The following is a 15,570-nucleotide window of genomic DNA, read 5'->3' as shown; positions in this document are numbered from 1 at the left end:
AGGTCTTTTTTGTAAAGAGGTGAAAATCAGGTTGATCAATAATAAAACACAGTGTACCAGCCCCATAAACCAGATCACCATGTATTAGCTTATACTATTTTACTGCTATAGATTGTGGGGAATTTAGTCCGCGGTGGGCAGAGCACAGACACACAGGAGGCTGCTTCAGGTGAACACGTGGGGAACTTTTATTTACAAAGTCCGAGAGTGTGTGCGCGCGTGTGCGTGTGCGCCAAACTGTGACCGTGAGATGAAGTGTTCAGTCATATGCGAGGCTGCCGGGGTCATGCTGGGGTTTTCCCGAGTGGCGGGGATCCCTTTTTTCCGTCTGGCAGCGTCGAGGGTGGAGTCGTGGGAGGAGGGATCTTTGCTCCTTGTGCGCCGGCCGCCGGCCTGTCCCCACAATATATTATTTTTCAAAGTAGTGTTTTTAATATTTCAGTTTAGATTTTCGTATTTTTATATTTTATTCAGACTAGATCCCCATTATTGAATAAATGAATGCAAGGACGAATAAATCAATCAGTCAGTCGGCAGTGACCAGTTATATTTGCTAGTGTGACTGTAGGTTTGCATTCAATCAGGAGCCAGAAAATCAGTTGGTCGTTAATCGACTTTACATGACATGCAGCTGTGGCTGCTGATTGGTTGGATTAAAAATCTGCAGTAACACCGGCCTTTTGCAGAGAAGACTAAACACCACAGGATTCATTTTTTTATTTAAAAAATATATATTTATTTTTACAGCACGCTGACATTGGACACATCAGATATCTCCCTCAAGTGCTGAGCCTTCAGCAGAAAATGACGTGTTATTTTGAGAATCTGGATCTGCGAGGTTACAGTGATGTGCCCATTAACACCTTCAGGAAGGAGAACGTGGCAGGTAAGATGCATAGAACAGCCAAATATGCAAATAGCTATAGAAGATTATTGCCAAGAGTGATTTGTTTAGTTTTGTTATTAATAATTAGTGATATCTATTATTTCTATTGTTGTATTATGCTGTTAATTATATTGTTGTGTTATGGGCTTTTATTTTATTTTTTCAAAATTAAAAATTCTCTTTTAGATCATGATCTGCAGACCTTCAGTGAAAGTGCTGAAACTGTGAAGTTGTTATGGAAATATCTAAAGTCAATTAATTGTAAGGTTTTTAAATATTTTCATCCTTCCACCTATGTAAGAGTAAAACTAAGAAATAAGTCAAGATGTGTTGTATACTCGTGTGTGAACAGAGCCACAGAACGTGTTGAGAATCATCATGACAAATTGTTGTTTAGACTCACAGATACTAGCTGAGCTGAAGGAGAAAGACGAGAACGACTTGATGATTCTGGATCTCCTGCCAACGGAGCGCTCTGTCACTCGGATTATAACAAAGTACCTCGTTCAGACGCAGAACAACTTCATACAACTGACCGACCATACAGCAGACAGGTACACTAACCTCTGCAGGATAAATAAGACTGGGTGTTTATAAAAGAAATGGAGTTTCACTTTCAGACGTTCTGAACAGAAGCTGTACTACTGAATAATAGACAGAAGAATGAGAACTTTTTGTATATAACTGTTTATGCTTTACTGCATTAAAAGTCTAAAGTGAAATTAGACACCTTATATTTAATTATAATTGTGCTGTGATCCGAATCATATCAAAAGGCAGTTAATTAAGCTTAGTAGCTGTTTCTGTCTGTTGTAAATAATATTCCAGCATTTCTTTGTTGTCCTTTTTTAAAAATAAGGGTATTATAATTGTCATCATTATAAATATTTCATTACTATTCCCCTATTAACATGAATTGCTATCATTATAATTATGAACACGGCCTATTGTACATCATGATTATATTTTCTTATTATGATCTTTTTTTTCTATGTTTAAGGGTAATCACTGCTAATGAGCTCAAGCCTTCCCATGTCATCACCTGTGTTCCTGAGCAAGACTTCCTCACCATTGCCATTTCAAACATCGACCACGTGGTGTACGAGGACGGGAAACAGAGCACCAACTATAATTTTAAAACTGTGGAGAGGCAGATAATAGATCGATTCTTCACAGAGAAACCCATGATTAAAGTCACTGTAAGCTATTTTAAGGCTACTTTCAGACTTCAGCAAATTAGATACAATGCTATGAAAAATTTCATTACCCCACCATAAAAATGCTACATTTGCCCCAATATGCACCATCGTTATGCACTGTAACCAGAACTACACACTGAAAAAAAAAACAGCACAGAAAAGCATCGTCTTCTGCACGTACACTGTGATTGGTCAGAAAGTGTTGATTAATTCTCTATAACAGCGGCTCTGATAGTAGTGCAGCTATAAATCACAGGTTTATGTTAATGCACTCATTCTAATAGCTTATCGTTTCTATAGTAACCGCTCATTCACAGGGACGCGTGTACAGCGGACGCTCCGCGTAAACATTAAAAGTCATGCATAAGCGATATGTATGGAGGTGTTTAACTTTGTTGTTCTTTTATAAGTTAACGGTGTAATAGCTGGCAAATTACTGTGGGATTAGTTGAATAAAACACTGGGGATGTGGTTATTAGGTATTTTATACTTATGATGAATATGATTAGGCATATTGTTGAGAATCAGTTAATAAGCTGCTTCATTATACAAAGTGTCAGTGTCTACACCGGACTGTCTAAGTAAAGTCTGTTTTTTATCTCATCAAATCTCATTTTTCTCCTCCAGACGCTTCCACTGTTTGAATATGACACAGGAACCACGCTGCGTGCCTTTTTCAGCACAGTGCAGGACAAGCTGGTATGAACACTGCACTGCATTAACGTTTCATGTTCATATTGTAATCAGCAGAGGGCGCCATGACATTCAGTTCACTAACGTCATTTCAGTGTGGAGGGGGTTAGCTGGAATTTATCAAAAATTATATCAAAATGATTTTTATGTTGACGTATAGAAAATATGATATTTTTTAATGATATTTGTGTTTTCTTCCCCCACAGGAGCCCTTGAAAACCAACGACAGGAATTGCATCATGAATGATTTCCGGTTTTTGAACGAGATCTCCGCAGCTCTTTCTACTCTACGGATCGTTATTGGGTTTCTGAAGCTGTCGTTTCCTGCACCGGAGCAGAAGCTCATGGTCTACCTGAAGAAAGACCTGAAACTGGACGACAGAGCGCAGACATTGAACTTACAGGTATATCCACATTTTCTATAAAAAAAAATCTACACTTTCATTTCCTGTGATTTTGCCTTTTCTTTAGTTATATTCCTTTACTTTTACTTTTAGAGACAAACACATTTATTGTAACGTTGTAAAGGAAATTCATGAATGGAGATCAGCATAGAAACACCACTCAAAGGTTTGCACACCCCTGTGTTAAGGGAAAGATATCAAAACAAACAGATTTTTATGCAAAATGAGTCCAGTTATGGACCGGTTATCCACCGGCAGTATGTGCCGGTGATTCAGCCTTTACACCCTGATGATGTTTGAATTAGATTGCTATTATGAAACGGGACTGGAGGTGGGTGCAGGTGCAGGTCAAAGTCTTTAATTAGCAGGCAAACAAAACACAGGGAACGCGGTCTCTACTGGCTATACTTAAACTCTGGACATCTAGCTACGACCGCTAGCATGCTACACGTTAGCACATACCGTCATACTTCCTTGACATGACAAATGTAAACCAAATAATACTGCGCGAAGTGCGCACTCACGGAGGGGTTTAAATAGTCAACATAATCAAACCAAAACATGGACACCTGGGGCAAATCAGAGACTTGATCAGACTTAAATCAATGTCCAAGCAGGAAGCAAATGAAAACAAAAGAGCCACGTGACCAGTCAGAAGCCGTGCCGCAGTGCCCTCTGCTGGCCGTGGCGTAACAGAACCCCCCTCCAATGGGGGTCCTGGGCCGCTGTGCGAACTGTCTCTCGCTGCCACGGAAAGTGAGGCAGCCTCCGTCGGGCAGCAGAGGAGCGGAGCAGCACCCCCACCGGGGTTGAAAGTCGGAGCACCGCCCCCGGCGGCACTGGAACTCTGGGCGGCGGCTCTGGAAAGCAGGCTGCCGCCTCTGGCGGCTCTGGAATGCTGGGCGCCGGCTCTGGAATACTGGGCGCCGCCCCCGGCGGCTCTGGAACGCTGGGCGCCACCCCCGGCGGCTCTGGAACGCTGGGCGCCGGTTCTGGAATACAGGGCGCCGCCCCCGGCGGCACTGGAACACTGGACGCTGCCCCTGGAACACTGGGCGCCACCCCTGGAACTCTAGGTGCCGCCCCTGGTGGCTCTGGGACGCTGGGCACTGCCCCCGGCGGCACTGGAATACTGGGCGCCGCCCCCGGCGGAACTGGTTCCTGTGCACCGCCCCCGGCGGCATTGGAGGGCTGGGCGGCCTCCTCGGCCAGACAGGGCAGCAGGACGGCTTCCTCGGCTGTGCAGGGCAGCATGACGACCTCCTCGGCCGGGCTGCACAGCAGGATAGCTTCCTCGGCTGTGCAGGGCAGCGGGACGGCCTCCTCAGCTGGGCTGGACAGCAGAACAGCTTCCTCGGCTGTGCAGGGCAGCGGGACAGCTTTCTCGGCTGTGCAGGGCAGCATGACAACCTCCTTGTCTGGGCTGGACAGCAGGACGGCCTCCTCGGCCGGGCAGGGCAGCGGGACGGCCTCCTCGGCCGCCTCAAGCTGTCCCATGTTGACCTCAGGTGGGGGCTCCACCGCTGAGACCTCCCCATAGGGCTCAGTCTGGAGCTCTGCTGTCCTCATTGCCCTCCCCCCCCAAAAAAAAATTTCTGGGCCAGCCTTCAACTCTGGACTGCGCAGCGTGGTGCAATTCCCCTGCAGGGGGAAGCCCCAGATTCTCAGGTCACTTAGCTGGCTGCCTGGTGTTGTACAATTCCCCTGCAGTGGGAAGCCCCAGATTCTCAGGTCACTTAGCTGGCTGCCTGGCGCTGTACAATTCCCCTGCAGTGGGAAGCCCCAGATGCTCAGGTCACTTTGCAGACTGCGTTGCATGGCGTCGCTCTTCGGCGGCGGGGATGGGGTAAATGGCGTGAGGGACGATGTGGCGTGCAGCTCGGCTTTGCACTGAGCAGTTTCCTCTGTGAGCTGTTTGCTCATCATCAGGGACGAATGGTAAAGTGCCCAAATCCTGGCCTCTTCGGCGGCGCTCATGGGTACCTGCTGCTTCCGCATTTTGGGCCTAGTGTTCTGTTACGAAACAGTACTGGAGGCAGATGCAGGTGCAGGTCAAAGTCTTTATTAATTAGCAGGCAAACAAAACACACGGAGCGCGGTCTCTACGGACTATACAAACTCTGGACATCTAGCTACGACCGCTAGCATGCTACACGTTAGCAGATACCGTCATACTTCCTTGACATGACAAATGTAAACCAAATAATACTATGCAAAGTGCGCAGTCACTGAGGGGTTTAAATAGTCAACATAATCAAACCAAAACATGGACACCTGGGGCAAATCAGAGACTTGATCAGACTTAAATCAATGTCCAAGCAGGAAGCAAATGAAAACAAAAGTCACGTGACCAGTCAGAAGCCGTGCCGCAATGCCCTCTGCTGGCCGTGGCGTAACAATTGCTTTCCTAATGTTGTTTATAAAAGACATGCATTATTCATTAGGACGTTTTATATGTTAGAACTTTCTCTACTGAGGGACATAATAAGTATTACAGTTTCACTTACATTTTTATTTCTATAGTGTTTTAAACAATAGACAATAAGCATCGTTATTGAGCAGATGGTCGGTTTAGCGTGTTGGACTGCTGCCTGACCCTGGCTATGGATTATCACAAATTAGCTAGGCCTGGTCGAAGTCTATGTGCTACAGAGTAACAGTTATAAGGGATAATAGTGTAAATATATCATTCTGAATTTGAATAACAGTTTCAGTTTTGTTTTCAGGTGCTGAGATCCAGCCAGGTGAAGCACATTCAGTCTCTGTGGGAAACGTTATCTCTGAGACAGTCATCACTGCTCATTGAGATGAATCAGGTACAGTTAACCTCTAGTTTTCTGTCGGTGTACTTTAGCTGTCGCTTTCTATGAAGGCTGCATTTGTAAAAAAAAGAAAAAAATTGTATGTGTCTATCTTTCCTCATAATCTAACACAGATTTATAAACACTAATAACGTTCCATATTTTACATTTGTGTATATATATATATAAAAAACAGTAAACATTTTTGTTTACAGGCTATCAAGACATTTATGATAGAACTATCTGAGTGTGTAAGATGCTTATAAAACATTATTACTAAATAATAAAGCATTCTGAGCACAGCTATAAAGTACTGAATGCAATGGTTATGGAACCATAACCGTTCTGAGTTTTCAGAACTTTGCAGAACATGCACAATGTTTTATGTTTTAGAATCCCTTTATCATGATCGAGGATCGCAGTTTTCATGAGATGTTCACAGAAGATCAGAAGAATGAAAAGAAGAAAATTCTGGCAAGCGTCCCTAACTTGGATGTTCTCATCACCGAGCTTCACTACGTGATCCTGAACATCAAGCTCAAAGACGTTCGTCCAGACTGGACGTGGGTTTTTTTATTTATTAACTATATTACACAACACAAGTAGCTTTTGCTGAACAGAAAGTGCTGAATGTGCAGAAAATGTCACACTAAAGCATCAATTTAACAATTTATTCATTCATTTCGTTCAACTACATCTACATGACCCCCGTTAACTTAAACACTTGAAAAATGTGGACTGATAAAATAGACATAAAGAATGCCATGTTTCCTCCAAACACCAAACATCAGAAAAGCTCTAACCTTTTCATTCAAAAAACACTAAACTTACTGTGCTGTCGTGTAATTTGTACTTTAGTTGGACTTTTTTATCCATCACCTTTTAGTTTCTCCTCCAAATGCAATTTGGAGTGAATGTACCTTCAAAATATCAGCGCAAATGGAGATCAGACCTAAGGGGCGTGTCACTCTTTGTAATTACATGACACGCCTGTCACTGATTGGCTCATTAATCTACAGTCTAGGTGAGAATTGAGACATTTTTGGTAGACACCAAAAATGAAGCCTTGTATATTATCTTGGACATTTATACCAGCCGACCCTTACTATACAAGACACGTGAACATGTGAAAAAAGAATGCTGATTTGCTAGTTTATTAAGTACTACATAGGTCTGTTTCAGGAAGCCCTCGTAAATACAAACATTTTAAATAAAATCATTGAAGTCAGTTGAGATGCTGAGCCAGTGCTTTGGGCTTAGCATTGACCGTATGAGGAAAAGATCTGAGTCAGCAAGCTTGATTTTATTGATCATTTTACTGTCCAATGTTTCTATACCACGCACAGAATTGAGGAAACATTTGACGCCTTCCTGTACTGCGATGAGATCAACGAGAAGGCCATCGAGTGTCTGAGTGATCTTCAGGGGATGGAGATGAAATATGGCATGGCTCTGTGGAAACTAGCAGTGCAGATCAAGAAAGGGATCAAAAACACCGAATCTGTGTGAAGAGAAGCTGCAGGACGTGTGCATCCATTCATATTACAAAGCATCTTTTCATTTCTTTAAGTTTTATTACAATCAGAATGTCTGATCTTACACTGAATCTCTATTCCATGCATGTTAAATGTCCAAGTTATCATTTAAACTAGAGCAGAAATTAACAAACACAGTTCATTTTAATAATAATGGTATTTGGTATATGGTAATGAATTTAGAAAACCTGCATTAATCCTTGAAATGCCACCTTAGAGCGGGAAAAATCTGAATTTTCTTTTTAGCTGCCTAGTTTGTCTGGAGGATTTATTCTTTGAGGTTAATCATAATATTTTTTTAGATTAAAGTCATTTATGTGGAGATTTGGGATTTTTGTTTCTTTTTGCGTTGCTGTCGTTGCTAATAGGTTGATTTCTGTTCTGAATGTCTTTGATTGGGTTTCTGTGATTGCTAAACAAATAAAATTATAACCATCCAATTCCACTGAGAGCTTTATTTATTCCTGTATGCTGTTTACATGTCTTTCTGCTGTCTTGGATTATATTCTGATTCAGTGATTTATACTGATCTACCTCTAAAACAAAGTGCGTGCGTGTGTGTGTGTGTGTTTGCGTGCGTGTGTGCGCCTGCGTGCGTGTGTGTGTGTCTAGATGTAGGAAAGGTAGCAGTTCATTTGCACAGAATTCTCCTTATCTGTACCAGGCAGGCAGAGAGAGGAAGACAGGAGAGAGAGAGACAGCGAGAGGAAGACAGGAGAGAGACAGACAGGGAGGAAGAGCGAGTGCTTATCAGAGAGAGCAGCAGTCTCACTCCAGGCCCTCAGAGGAATGAACAAGGACAAAAGTCCTCCCGAGGGACATCACAGTCCCTTTCTTTCTCTCTTTCTGTCTTTGTTTCTCATTTTAAACCCTCAGTCTCATGCTCAGTGTTGCTTGTGGGTCTCTCGCTCTTATTATAAATACTAAATACTACAATATAGTGTCTTATATATCCTCAAATCTACCTCATTTCCCTTCTGTCTCAACTCCTTCTTCTCTCTCATTTTATTATACACTCTGTTTTCTGGGGTTGTTTTTATGCGTTCTAATTTACTCTCTCTCTCTCTCTCTCTCTCTCTCTCTCTCTCTCTCTCTCTCTCTCTCTCTCTCTCTCTCTCTCTCAGCTCCTTTCCAGTTTCTATAAATGATATCCACCTCTCATCCACTGAATGTGTGTTTACTTTCCCCGCTCACTGTTTCTGCTGAACAAAAGACTCTAAATGAGAGTTAATGCAGGAAGGAGAGCAGCCTGGAAATAAACCCAGCTATAACAGTACAGTAATGACCCTGCCTTTATCCCTCTGTGTGTGTGTGTGTGTGTGTGTGTGTGTGTGTGTGTGTGTGTGTGTGTGTGTGTGTGTGTGTGAGAAACACACATGCTGTTCAAATCTGACCTTTTATTTCTTCCATTCTCTGTTCACAGACCCACAGATTGAACAGCACTTGCAGGCTTTCCCACACTGTGCACCGTGATTAGTGAAAGGGTCTGGGTATTTGTGTACATCCTGAATCAGCAGGATTTTAAACAGGCTCACATAAACACACATTATAAATATAGTAAGGATTTTTCCTGTCCATCATCATGTTTTGTTTACGTTTCCCATCACCGTTAATGTATTTATAGTCGTGCTGTGAGTCTGCTGTCTGCCTGTCGGTGGATTTTACGCCAGTCTCCTAGCAGTTCTCACACGTGGAGATGTTAATGACAAATAACTCACACTAACACGGTGCAGTCGGTCTGGTCACAGTCACACCGAATCAGCCGCACGTGACAGTCAGGTTATTTTCTAAGACACAGGTTTCTTAACTCGCAGCTAAATTCCTTACGATGTGAGATTTTTATCTGTAAATCATACAGTGTAAAGTCTAATCAAACTAGAACAGACTCCAACTAGAACAGATCAGACTAGAACACAGGGTCTCTGCAGATCCTTAAACAGTCTCAAAACATCTTATAACAGACATGTGAATGTCTTAAATACGTGGACATCATTTCTGGACAAGAGGAAACGTCTCTGAGAATGGAACCTTGTCATTACACTCTTCCTACATGTTCAGGTCCAAACACCACGAGAGTCAGAGCAAATCTCCTTACTTCTCTCCTTTAAAGTTATTCCTGTGTTCTTATGATGTGCTGTGTTTTAGATTGTTGGCATGCTGGAGATAATGTGGGGTGGGGTTGGGGGTACAAACTTTTGCACGGGACTGTATATTTCGTATATATGTAGTGAGTGAGTAAGAGAAGTTAGAAGTGTGGAGTGTGAATGTGGAGTACGATCTGCAATGTGTAAAAGTTTATTCTAGCTCTGAATGGCCGACACTGCAGGTGTGTGTGTGTGTGTGTGTGTGTGTGTGTGTGTGTGTGTGTGTGTGTGTGTGAGTGAATACACTCCGCCTGCCCTCCATAATCCCATTATGCAAATCCAAGAAAATCCGAGAGACTTTTCACAAAAACACTCCAGCGCTTAGTGGAGAACACACACACACACACACACACACACACACACACACACACACACACACACACACAATGTCTTCAGCTAGACAGACGCTTCAGATCTGAGAGGCAAGAGAGAGACAGATATATGGGGGGGGGGGGGGGGGGGTAAATGAGAGAGAGTGAGACAGAGTAAGAAAGACAGACAGATGCATATATCCAGGAGAAATTTATTTATTTATTTATTTGTTTGTTTGTTTATTTTTACAAATTATTGCCCTGTCTGTGTATAATGGCAGATCTAGTTTGCAGGAAAACATTTTCCAGAACGAGTTTACAATTTATTGATATTTTAACTGACACTGAAGGATCAATATTTCTGAATAATACATGTCTTTACAACAGCAATATCTGTGTGTGTGTGTGTGTGTGTGTGAGAGAGAGAGAGAGAGAGAGAGAGTGCTTTGTCTAATGTACAGTACAGTGAAATGCTTTGCTTATAATGTATATTGATCACATTACAGATAAACTGCAGCTAATTGCTCTGCTCATTTGTTGAGCTAGCAGGCTGATTAGCTGATTAGCTGATTAGCGCAGCAGGTAGGTACCGAACTGATCAGCAAGTGGATGAGTGTTCAGAGTGAACCTAAATATTTTTAATTTATCTCTGAGAAAAGACTGTTTAGGTGAGGCGACCCTGCAACCGCCAAACTCTCCAAAACATAACCTCACAATATTATTAAATCTGTTTCAGTCCAGCTGTACGACAAGAACACTGCAGTAATTAGATGAGTTTAGAGTCGTGTGTGTGTGTGTGTGTGTGTGTGTGTGTGTGTGTGTGTGTGTGTGTGTGTGTGTGTGTGTGTGTGTGTGTGTGTATGTGAATGATCCTCTGTGTGTATCTATGTGCAAAATGGCATCGTGTATAAATCTGCGTTCACTGATTTACAGGCAAATTTACTGTTCATGCAAATTAAAGTGAGTTGGTTCAAAATTCATGGTTATGGTAGTACAAAATCTCTTCAGAGAGAGAGAGAGAGAGAGAGAGAGAGAGAGAGAGAGAGAGAGAGAGAAAGAGAGACAGAGAGAGAGAGACAGAGAGAGAGAGAGAGAGAGACAGAGAGAGAGACAGAGAGAGAGACAGAGAGAGAGAGAGAGAGAGAGATAGGGAGAGAGATAGAGCAAGCGGGAGAGAGAGAGGGAGAGAGAGAGCGAGAGAGAGAGACAGAGAGAGACAGAGAGAGAGAGAGATAGGGAGAGAGAGAAGGAGGATTTGTGTTATTTTTAAATCCTCAGGTGTGTGTGTAGTTTGTAATAAGTGTGTAATGTATGTGCACCCCCTGGTCACACTAAATGAGATTATCACGCAGCTGATAAACCCCGAGTGTAACCCTGTCAGGGAGAATCTGCCAATCAGAACCTGTTATAATGATGATGTCACAGTTCTCGTTTAGTGTTCACAGACAGAATTATTATCACGTGGACGATAAGTGCGTTCTCACACACACACACACACACACACACACACACACACACACACACACACACACGTGTATATGTATATATATATGTATATTTATATGAAGAGAGAGAATAACACTGTGTTGGCTGTTCGGTCTGTCTGAATGTTTTGGATTAAAATGAAGCTGTGTGTGTCCACACTGAAGAATAAAATCAGTTTTTAGAGCAGTAATAATCCGATGTGACTGACCGTGTGGATTTTCTGTCACACACACACACACACACACAACCCTGACTGACGTCTTCGTGTGGCATTTAAATAACTATATAAACCGTTCGGGATTTAAGGACACTAACAGTAACGTAGTTTTGTGTTTGATTTATTTATCACCGTTTCAGAACATCTGCAGCAGCTGCATGACACATTCAGGACATTCAGTTAGACGATTTTCATTTCACAAACACAATCTAGAACCTCTGCTACATTTACTCCAATAAATCGAATGAGTCGGGACGATATTGATGAAACGTGTGTTTGAAAGAGACCTCAACCGTCTGAGAGTCAGAACAGAGATCCTGTGGATCTAACAGTGAAGAGTCTTTAAATCTATTCAATTACTCATTCGTTCACATTTCAGTAAACACAACCAACTGACTTCATTACACATATCACACCTTTTATTTATTTATTTATTTCACAAGTGATCTTTTTCTCTTATTTTTTTTCTACAAAACAGTAATACTAGCTGAGAGCGTGGTGTTAAAAACCTCGACAGGTGTGGTAGTGTATTCTGGTGTTATTACTGCCTGTGTGTGTGTGTGTGTGTGTGTGTGTGTGTGTGTGTGTTCGTCGGGGTGAATACAATACAGCTGTAAAATTCATAAGCCTCCAGTCGTACTGCTGTCCTCCCCCTCCATCCCTCCGTCCCTCCCTCTCCGTCTATTCTTTCTTTTCTCAGAGAGCATGTCCGTGTCAGAGCTCAGAGTCTCAGAAGCTCATGGTGAGGACACACGGACCCGAGTCTCTCTCTGAAGCTCACGGTGAGAGGACACACGGACCCGAGTCTCTCTCTGAAGCACATAGTGAGGACACACGGACCCGAGTCTCTCTCTGAAGGTCTTGGTGAGAGGACACACTGATCCCGAGACTCTTACGCTTTATCACTGTATTTTATTCTGAGACCACACACTCTCAGGTAAGCTTCCTGAGCTCTGCATGAGTTTTAGCTGATCTGTAGTGAATTGCATCTATTAGTTTTATTTATCGGGTGTTTTTGCATATAATATTTGTATAATTTGTATAAAAACAGTGTAAATATTTCGCATTAATGATTGAAGACTGTTGGAGTTGTGCGATCATCTGAAATCTTCCACTTGCCCTTCTGCTCCGTAAGACCACGAAACAGGTCCGAGATGTCTGACGCTTTAAAAGGACCAGGAAAAGCTTCAGACATGTCTCTCGTTATTTTTACCGCGTGTCTAAGCTCTTTTTATCGTGACGCTAACTGAAGTAGATCTTCTCGTTTATTTGATTTCTGATCTCCAGATCAGTTCTGGAGTTTTATAAACGCTATCTAGAACATCGGATTTAAGTTCATAGGACAAAAAAATCTGTTAATTTTACAGAATTTAAAGGCAATGTAGGTTTATATTTATTTATTTATTTTTTACACATGAACTCGAGCGTCTTTGTTGTAATTTCAGTGATAAACCCCTCAACCCTACTGATGTAATGATGCAGAAAAACGAGAGACTAATCTCTCCCTCTCTCTCTCTCTGTCTGTCTCTCTCTTTCCATCTCTCTCTGTCTCTCTCTCTCCATCTCTCTCTTTGTCCCTCTCTCTCTCCATCTCTCTCTCTCTCTCCCTCTCTCTCTCTCTGTCTGTCTCTCTCTCTCCATCTCTCTCTTTGTCTCTCTCTCTCTGTCTCTCTCTCTCCATCTCTCTCTCTGTTTCTCTCTCTCTGTCTCTCTCTCTCTCTCTCTCTCTCTCTCTCTCTCTCCATCTCTCTCTCTCTCTCTCTGTCTCGCTCTCTCTCAGCATGACGCGTAAGGTGCTCAGTAACACTCGCGAGCGCTGGCGTCAGCAGAGCGTGAACACGGCGTTTGCGGAACTCAGGAAGCTCATCCCGACTCATCCTCCTGAGAAGAAGCTGAGCAAGAATGAGATCCTGAGACTGGCCATGCGTTACATCACCTTCCTGCTCACGCTGCTGGAGAACCAGAGAGACGGAGAACACTCGTCCTCCACCCTCATCACACTAATCACGGGGAACATGAGGAACCTGAGCTCACATACAGAGACACACTCGCCTGGATCCGGCAGTGACGGTGCAGAGACCTGGTAGAACCAACTCAACAGTCTGGAGAACTTGAAGAACCTGCTGCAGCTACACAGACTGTATGAGAACAATGCACTGAGTACGCGTGATCTAGAGTCTTCATATTCATTTCACAGACAGGATCTAGAATGTTCTCTGTAACTTCCCTAGAACCTATCTAATTTGTTGTTTTTTTACACAAAATCTGCAGTACTTACAAAAATCTATCAGTCTAGAACCCCTGCAGGGGCTCCAGGAATCATCTAGAACATCTGCTTTCATTGCAGACAGAATCTAGAACCTTCACTCCACCTTAATGTAGATTTTTAAAATTCTTATTTCATTTTGAATGAACAGACCAGCCCAACGGAACCTCGGCTGTAAATTTACCTTCAAAATCTAGAACCTCTGCGGTTCTGTAGAAAGCCTGGAACCTCTGCTGCAAATGCCTACGGAATCTAGAACCTCTGCTATATTTACGAAGAGAGAATCTAGAACCTCGATTGTAATAATGAGGAATCAAGATCAACACAGGAGGAGAACTGAATCTAGTTCTTTTACTAGAACTATAACCAGATTTACAAGTTCTTCTGAATAGAAGTTCTACAAGCTGAAAACACACACGTGTATATAATATACACACACACACACACACACACAAGAACCCTCCCGGCTAACGCAGAACATTGCTGTAGAGTTCAGTAATGTATCAGATTTGAAAGATTAGGCTGAAACTTAAGTTGTGTAAACGTTGTGTAAACGTTGTATGAATATTGCAGCAGCGTTGTAGGAACGTTTCAACATTTATAGACCAGCTAAATTCAGAAGCGGTTCTACGTTTAGGATCTACACCAGGTTTAAATCGGTCCAGGATCTGATCTGGTCCTCATGCCGCGTTTAGAGTTTATTTAATATTTATGGCATTTATTTATTCTCATTATGGATTTTTTTTTAACAAAAAATGAAGAAAATCCTGTTTTTCTTTTTAAAGCTAAATTATTTATTTGTATTTATTCCTGTTTCATATTTAAGACTGTTATCAGTGAGTCCTGTCCTGATGACTCTGTAAATTATCATTATTTTTAAATTATTTGTTAATTTATTGAACGGAAATAAAAGTATTCAACGTGCCCTTTTAATTTTTTAATTTTTTTACATAAATGTAGCCAAAGATTGTTGATATTTCTGCGCAGTATCTCTGTTCATACGGTTCGGAATGTATTATTTATTGGAGACTTATTGTTTAACACTTATTTATTGTAACACTTTATTTTTTCTTAAATAAAAAACATTAAAATGTGAACAAAACCATTCTTTTTACAGTAAAGTTACTGTGAGTTTATCACACACGTGTATCACACACACGTTTATCACACACGTTTATCACACACACGTTTATCACACACGTTTATCACACACACGTTTACCACACACACGTTTATCACACACACACGTTTATCACACACGTGTATCACACACACGTGTATCACACACACGTTTATCACACACACGTTTATCACTCACACGTTTATCGTACACACGTTTATCACACACACGTTTATCACATGTTTATCACACGTTTATCACACGTTTTTTACACACACGTTTATCACACACGTTTTTTACACACTTTTATCACACGCTAAAGAAAATCAGTAACAATTTGTAAAAGATGAAACACAATAGCGTATCATGGAGTAAAAGCGGGTATGTGAATAAAAGGTGTGTGAATAAAAGGTGTGTGAATAAAAGGTGTGTGAATAAAAGGTGTGTGATGAGGCACGTGTGAATATTTTAAACGTTAGATCCACATGAGGAACAATGCAGTAAAAAAT

General features: G+C 41.9%; 2 protein-coding genes across 4 annotated transcripts in view; both read left to right on the top strand.

The window, feature by feature from the left end:
* The window catches only part of LOC108255428 (E3 ubiquitin-protein ligase rnf213-alpha), a 115,705-nt gene extending 107,747 nt beyond the window's left edge, over positions 1–7,958 (top strand). For all 3 annotated transcript variants that reach the window (XM_053674364.1, XM_053674363.1, XM_017451368.3), the window contains exons 61-69: positions 748–886; positions 1,073–1,147; positions 1,284–1,440; positions 1,887–2,085; positions 2,713–2,784; positions 2,985–3,182; positions 5,909–5,998; positions 6,377–6,546; positions 7,330–7,958. In XM_053674364.1, coding sequence (XP_053530339.1) covers positions 748–886; positions 1,073–1,147; positions 1,284–1,440; positions 1,887–2,085; positions 2,713–2,784; positions 2,985–3,182; positions 5,909–5,998; positions 6,377–6,546; positions 7,330–7,492 — 1,263 coding nt within the window. In that variant the 3' untranslated portion in view covers positions 7,493–7,958. The remainder of the gene's footprint in view (positions 1–747; positions 887–1,072; positions 1,148–1,283; positions 1,441–1,886; positions 2,086–2,712; positions 2,785–2,984; positions 3,183–5,908; positions 5,999–6,376; positions 6,547–7,329) is intronic.
* Positions 7,959–13,456: 5,498 nt separating this feature from the next.
* tal2 (T-cell acute lymphocytic leukemia 2) lies at positions 13,457–15,006 on the top strand. Its single transcript, XM_017451391.3, has one exon. The coding sequence runs from the start codon at positions 13,457–13,459 to the stop codon at positions 13,760–13,762; it is 306 nt and encodes a 101-aa protein (XP_017306880.1). The 3' UTR covers positions 13,763–15,006.
* The last annotated feature ends 564 nt before the right edge of the window (positions 15,007–15,570 follow it).

Source organism: Ictalurus punctatus, chromosome 22, assembly GCF_001660625.3.
Source record: "Ictalurus punctatus breed USDA103 chromosome 22, Coco_2.0, whole genome shotgun sequence".
NCBI lineage: Eukaryota > Metazoa > Chordata > Actinopteri > Siluriformes > Ictaluridae > Ictalurus > Ictalurus punctatus.
The sequence above is the reverse complement of the archived record's forward strand: the minus strand, read 5'-3'. Positions and strand labels throughout refer to the sequence as shown.